Source organism: Cyprinus carpio, chromosome B25 (assembly GCF_018340385.1).
Source record: "Cyprinus carpio isolate SPL01 chromosome B25, ASM1834038v1, whole genome shotgun sequence".
Lineage (NCBI taxonomy): Eukaryota > Metazoa > Chordata > Actinopteri > Cypriniformes > Cyprinidae > Cyprinus > Cyprinus carpio.
Window position 1 is genome coordinate 12,278,928 of NC_056621.1, and position 7,616 is coordinate 12,286,543.

Consider the following 7,616-nt stretch of genomic DNA (forward strand, 5'->3'; position numbering starts at 1 on the left):
CCTTTCCCACACTGTGGAAATGTTTTTAAAATATGGTATGAATAACTTTTGTGCTCCACTTAAAAAAAGGAGACTTGCACGGGATGGATCAACATCGTTAAATGAGGACAGTCTGTATTCTCCTTAATTGTTTAGCAATTTGAGTAATCACTTGTTTATTTTAAAATTCATTTAATTGTAATAGTTGCATCTCTAATGTTCTTCTTTAACAGGTGAGGCAAAATTTCGCCCAGAGGCAAACCGTCGCTTTCTCACCTACGTGAAAGAAGAGCCGGATGATGCTAACGGCTACTTCAACCTGGGCATGCTGGCAATGGACGCTAACGAGAACGAAGAGGCCGAGCGCTGGATGCGGGAGGCCATTCGACTGCAACCTGGCTTCCGCAGCGCTTTGTTTAACTTGGCCCTGCTCTACTCTCAGTCACAACGTGAACTGGATGCTCTCCCGGTGCTTGAGGAACTGCTGCGGTACCACCCGGAGCACGTCAAAGGTCTGATCCTCAAGGGAGACATCCTCATGAACCACCGCAAGGATACGCCTGGCGCCAAGGCCTGTTTCGAACGCATCTTGAACATGGACCCCAGCAACGTGCAGGCCAAGCATAACCTCTGTGTGGTGTACTTCGAAGAACGGGAGCTCCAGCGTGCCGAGCGCTGTTTAATGGAGACTCTTGCCATGGCCCCGCACGAAGAGTACATCCGACGGCACCTCGCCATCGTACGCAACAAAATGGCCTCCATGAGCACTGCGGGCCAGTTGATTGCACCAACAGAGGGTGGTAGTGAATCGGACAAGCAGCAAGAGCAAAAACAACAGGACAAACAGGAGGAGGAGGAAGGGCGAGGTGTTGCCTCAGGAGCAGGGGAGGGGGCCAGGAAAGAGAAGAATTTGAGGAAATCCTCCCCCAAAGAAAGCGTCAGCAGCCAGGGCCACGGCCAATCAAAGAAGCTGGATGCGGGCCAGCCTGACAAGCGGACTAAGAGCAAATCCACAAAAGAGATTAAAGATATAGAAAAGAAAAGGGCAGCTGCCTTGAAGAGACTGGAGGAGATTGAACGCATATTAAGCAGCGATTAACCTTGTTTGTCAACCACCACACTCTTTTTATTTAAAGTGCAAGAATGAGACTCTTCTGTTTTTTTGTTGTTTTTTCGAGACCTTGATTATGCATGTTTCTTGGCGCTTTTGTTTGACTGTTTTGTGTATTTTATATATTGTGTGGTATACCTCCTTTTCCCACAGCTTTAATTATGTAAAGCTGTCTGAAAAGGAAAACCAGGTGTGCACTCACAACAAGCGCTGAAAAAAAACACAAAATTAGGTACTTTTTTAAAAGAATCCCTACTAAAAAAATCATTTATTACTGTAACGTTTATTTATTTATGATTGTCTATATTCGAGTCACTGGATTAGTTTTTGTCACTTTTTTGTTTGAATTTACCAAATCACAGGCAAGTATTACTCATAATCACAAATAAAGTATTGGTAATATCAGCCAGACCATTTTATAGCAGGTCCTCTGTGTGGTCCGTCACATGGTTGTTATAATTTAGCTCAGCAGACCCCTCTCCCTCTTTGCATGACATCACTGCACTTCCTCCAATTCACTGCTGGTGTTTATTCATGTGTCATTATTGCTGCTGTTGTTGTTGTTGTTGTTGTTTTTAGTTATGACACCAAATGGTGTCAGCGTTTAATTATATCCTCTGACATAATCTCATTCTGAATTAGGGTCACCTCCCTTCTCCAGCCCTCTTTTTGCAGGCTTCTGGGATTTATCTGTGTGGCTGAGTGGTCATACAGAGGCAAACTTTATTCTTTGGAGTTTTTCTTTTCTCTTTAAGGTTTTCGTGGCTTCTGACTGTTTCTTGTTCTCCCCACAGAGATCTCTCCTTAAAATTATAATCGGGAAAAAAATGTAAAGGAATAATTCACCCAAAACTAAACATCTGTCATCATTTACTAACCCTCATGTCATTCAAAACCTGTATGACTGACTTCTTCTGTGGAACATAAGACATTTTTTATTCCCATGTACTGTTGTACATAATGCAAAAGGGTCATATGATTCTGTGCTGCATGATAGCTTTGTTCATCAAACCGAATCAAATTAAATTTCTTTGAATGATGTTTTTGAATCGGTATGATTCACTGATTCAGCAATCCAGGCGCAGCACTTAACAGCTCGCTGGAGAGGCAGATTTTCTATGAATGACAAAGTTGCCAAATGGCATCAAAAGACAGCTACAAATTACAATATTGTTTTTTTTTAAACTCTAGTGTACATTCATTACAATTGGTTTGACAGGATTGAACAGAACAGTTCTTAAAATGTCTTTTGTATGTGTTTGAAGTGACATGGGATTGAGTAAATGATGACAGTATTGTCATTTTTGAGTGAACTGGCCATTAAATATGGTAAACATCACAGCGAAGACCATATTTTTTCAGTTTTTTTTTTTTTTTTTTATTGTTGTTGTTTTAAGCTTTTCTATGTGTCAAGAATTAATCATTCATTTTCTAAGCCAAGATTACATGCCAGTGTGTTACTTCAGTATTCTAATGTGCTGCAGATGAGCTTCAAATATTCATGTTGCGCTTTGAGTCGAGTTGAGCATATTGTTTCCTGTAAAGCTGAAACAACCATGTGCTCTCGCTGGAATGCTGTCTCCGTTTTACGGTTTACTTTGAAGGCAAGCCCTGAAATATCTCCTCTGACCTTTCTGAAGATTTAAACAGAAAAAAAGGTACCTGAGAGCTCACTGATTTTTGAGTCCTCAAAGACTGTGAGAGAGTTCATTTCCACATATTCTACAACACTAGCGATTGTAACACTAATGTGGGGCACATATGATGTGTTATTTTCTAATAAAGCCACTTTAAGTAGCAAAACTAATTAAGTAGCGGACTTATATAGTTTACAGTGCTATCAGCTGTTTTGCCAATTGAGATGTTCAGTCATAAAACTTGAGCAAGGACCTGAATTGCTACACGTTTGCAACATCTGTGCATCTGAATCTTTTTTTTTTATTGTCAGTTTGATAGTCTATAAGGACAGATTTACATGGCTGTATCATATTAATCCTCAAATATATAGTGTTGGGAGTTCATTTCCCACTAAATCTTCTCACTCAACTCTAATTCAGCTGTTCGTGATGTCATATTTCAAGTTTCCCTCAGCTCATCTTAATTATGTTTTAGGACTCTTTCATCTCATGTTTACTCGTACTGTGCTTTCACCCCATATCCAAGTTGTTAAATCTTGATTTATGGTATTTACCTTTTTATTTGGACTAATGTTTTGACTTATGAGTGGTGGAGGGACCTTTGGTTTTCTAATAAAAATGACTTACATCAAGGATGTCTCATAAATGCCACTTTTTATGCATTCCTGCAGCTGCAAACAAGTTTTGAGTCACCAGCACAGAGAAATGATACATATTTGATTTGCAAAATCCACATGGTCCAAGATTACACACCCACGCCTTTGACTTGCGTGCTGCTCAAAGGCTGTAACTGTCATTTTTTTTGTGAAGGCCTCAGGTTTCATCCTGTAATGTGATATGTGTGTAATGAAGCGTGCTGCAAACAAGTGGCACTTTGTTGTATATGTTGAACAATTTGGCATGATATTGATCTTGGTAATTAACAAATCTTTGTGTAACCCATTAACCCGACCTGCCAGATTTTTGTGGAAATAGGCTTATGCCAAGAGTGGAAGGGCCCATAACTAGGATTTGTTGAAAAACAATGAAGTCGGTCGCAAACGTAATTATACGCAGTATCTGGCAGACAGAGGAGACTAAACCACAGGAACTTGAGCTTTAAATGGTCTGCAGAGCTCCCAGTTCAAGAAACAAGATTTTCATCACATTGACATTTGATCACACAAGATGTTTAACATGATTATGCTTTTAGTCCATGTGAGAGCACGATTTATATTATTGGATTAAAGGCTCAATGACTCTTTTGTAGCAGTAATGCCTGATTACATTTTAAATGGCCATGTCTATGGTTTGGGCATTCATGAACTGGTCCATGCCCTATGAAAGGGGAATGGAAATGAGCTGTTGAAGGGGATATATCATGGGAAATCGTCAGGCTAAAGTTCTTTGCAAACTGAGGTCCTTGCACACGGAGTCCAAAATTTTCATATACGTCATCCTTTCCGATCAAAATGCTTGCCATGGATGTGAAAATCGAACCTGGACCGATTTTTTTAAGACGGACGAAAGTTTTGGAGGCAGTGTGTAAACGTGATTGACACAATGTGAGGTTGTATTTATTTTTTAATGTGCAAAAATTTCGTGGAGTTATTGTGTTATAGTTTTTGAAAGTTTGTAAGTTTGTACGAATTTTATTTTGTTTAATAATTTTTACACACCTCTGAAACTTTCGAAAATATTGGATCAGCAAGTGAGTTTGAAGGGGATAAAAGTGGTGTTAACACATTAGATTAGGGAACACATTAAGGGATCTAGAATATATTCATTGCAGAATAAAGCACTAATATGTGCTTTATAAGTACTAATAAACAGCCAGTGTGCATGCTAATAAGCAACTACTTAATAGTGAATATTGTTATAATGATCTAAAGTGTTAGACAAAAATATCAAAATATAAAAAATGTATGCATTTTTATAACTATTTATACATTTATTAATGATCAATAATATAACAAATAAAATGATTTATATTCACGTGTATATATGTGCAATAGGTTTTATATTTTTCCTTTTTTTTTTAAAATATAAGTATATATAAAAATATTTTAGCATGCAGTACAACTGCACGCTGCACTGAAGGAGACTGTGAATGGCTGGATCATGTCACTGTCAATAGAAGATTAGTTGTCTTTAAAAATTAATCTTCCCTTGGATGAGAAAGTGAAAAGCATTGTGTGAACATAGTTTGTGAGCTTGTCATCTTGGTGATGAACCACCTACCTACCCCAGGGGCACCAATCTCCTCAAAGTTAGGAGAGATCCTGCTCTTTTTTTTTTTTTTTTATGACACCAGTCCGACTGCATAGCCCATTTAGTCACAACTTGTTTTTATGCATTACTTTTTCTAATGTGTTTCTTGCAACTTGTGTCATTTTGTTCTGTTTCTTAGTTTCTCACAAATGTCAGCTAGACAATACGAGCATATGAATCAGATTTAAATTAAATACTTCACACAAGCATCAGCTCAAATGAGTCACAGCCTTTGTATTCACAATAATTACATATGGGTGAGCAGCGTTCCTCTTTTTCAAATAGGAAGTATGCTGCAAACATGCATTTATCAGGCCCCCCAGGCACATTGTATAGTAATTAGAATCACTGATTGAATATGTAAGGAAAAATTGTGTTGTTTACAAATGTATTAGATTAATATGGACAATAACTGTTTAAACTGAAAAATTGTTTACATTTTCAATAGGTAATGAAAAACAAGTACAGAAAATGAAAAGCAACACGTGAAAGCAGAATACATCTTGAAAGTGAGGTTAAGTTTTTTTAAAGCGACGCTTGCTCATCTCTGTGGAATGAGTGTACATGAGTCAAGACATGGCAAATGTAAATCGTTATCCACAGGGGTTTCCATATGTGTGCTTTTAATGAGAACAAATGTGCCTGGGTCAGATCTGTGAGACCTTGTTATATTTCATTTCTGTTCGTGTTTAAATGGCTTTATTTTACAAAACAGAAATGTTTTATGAAAGCATGTTTTAAGAGGGCTTTATATGGAAATACAAGACATTTGTTGACTTAATATATCTAGGAATGCGACAATCATTTCTTGATTCATCCAATTTTATCCCTTATTATACAGAATTATTATTATTATTATTGGTTTATTATACCTTTAAAATTATAAGACATTTTCTTATCTATAGCAAAAGGGTTCAGGTCTGAGCCAAATGGGTTTTTGAACGCAACATCAAAAATATGCATATTTTTATTCATTAAAATTTTCAATCATAAAATGTATTTATTCTTAAAAAACTGAACGTTAAAATTCATGCCAGTAAAATCAAAATATGAGTTTTGTAACACGAAATTGGCTGAGAGCTTGTGGGAAAGCTGTTTATCACGAACTCTACTAACTTGGAATCATGGCTTATTCAAAATATTTTCCCCACTAAATTATGCATCTTGTCTTTACTAGTCAATCTGCTTTACCACCTGTACCAAGTATAATAAATGAATGGCATAGATGCTAAGAACACATTTATTGCCTTGGACAGAAGGCAAGGCAAGGCAAGTTTATTTATATAGCACATTTCAAACACAATGGTAATTCAAATTGCTGTTAAAATAATCATTAAAAAATTGCAGTTAAAATAATCATAAAAAAAATCACAACAATAAAACAAGGAATTTAAAAACTTTTAATATGATTTAAAAATGGATTTAAAAAAAATATTTAAAACAGTTAAAGGTAGAAAATTATTATATGTGACCCTGGACCACAAAACCAGACTTAAGTATCTGGGGTATATTTGTAGCAAAAGCCAAAAATACATTGTATGGGTCAAATGATCAATCTTTCATGAAGATATTTTGTAAATTTCCTACAGTAAATATATCAAAACTTAATTTTTGATTAGTAATATGCTTTGCTAAGAACTTCATTTAGGAAACTTTCAAGGTGATTTTCAGTGTTTTGATTTTTTTTGCACCCTCAGACACTTTTGCATATAAAAACATATACAAGATATTTTTGAAGTCCTCTAAAGCCATTCCGTTTGGATAAAAGCTTTGCATAAAAGCATCTGCTAAATAAATAAATGTAAATGTTTTTTGCGCAGCAAATAAGCATAATAGAATGATTTGTGAAGGATCATGTGACACTGGAGTAATGACTGCTGAAAATTCAGCTTTGCATCACAGATATAAATTATATTTTAGAATATACAGAAATAGAAAATAGCTGTATTCTACAATATTATTATATTTGAATCAAACAAATGCAGCCTTGGGGAGCATAAGAGACTAATTTAAAAATCACAAAAAAATTCAGACCGACCCCATCTGAAATGTGGTTTAAACTGTACTGTAATCTACAGAAAACATGAAACACGTCCTTTAGAGCACTGAAAAACAACTGATAAATGATAGATTAATGGCTTAATCATGAAGCCATTGTCTTGCTAAAGTTAGTTTCATTTGCTGAGGAGCCACGATGGCGATTTCCTGCATTTGAACTGGAAGTGGCTATTTTAAGTCAGAGTGGTCACTGGTCCTCTCATATAAACAGTGATGCAGAGTCCTCAGCCAAAACAATTGTGGGAATTCCCAGGGTATATGCAGACATTCTTGGCTCATAGTGCTCTCCTGCTGGGTTTAGCTTCTCAGATGTACAACATCTGGACATGAGCAATCGGCAACAGGAAGCCGCTTAGCGGCTACTGAAGCCGAGGTGCTAAAGTGTTGAAGTTGACCCTGACCTCAGATTAAGTGTTAAAGCCTTAAGCACTCATCAACTCTCACTTGCTTGCATATGGAGTCTTACAAATAATCACGTTAGTACCTCTGCATCTTTTTCCACTTGAAGATAACTCTGTACTCCCAGTCTTCCAGGGAAATCCTGCCATGTGATGGATCTAGATTGTGTAATCTTAAAGGTA

General features: G+C 36.7%; 1 protein-coding gene across 2 annotated transcripts in view; it reads left to right on the forward strand.

The window, feature by feature from the left end:
- The window catches only part of LOC109072969 (protein O-mannosyl-transferase TMTC3-like), a 29,967-nt gene extending 26,608 nt beyond the window's left edge, over positions 1-3,359 (forward strand). For both annotated transcript variants that reach the window (XM_042753278.1, XM_042753275.1), the window contains exon 14: positions 213-3,359. In XM_042753278.1, the coding sequence (XP_042609212.1) occupies positions 213-1,078 (866 nt within the window). In that variant the 3' untranslated portion in view covers positions 1,079-3,359. The remainder of the gene's footprint in view (positions 1-212) is intronic.
- The last annotated feature ends 4,257 nt before the right edge of the window (positions 3,360-7,616 follow it).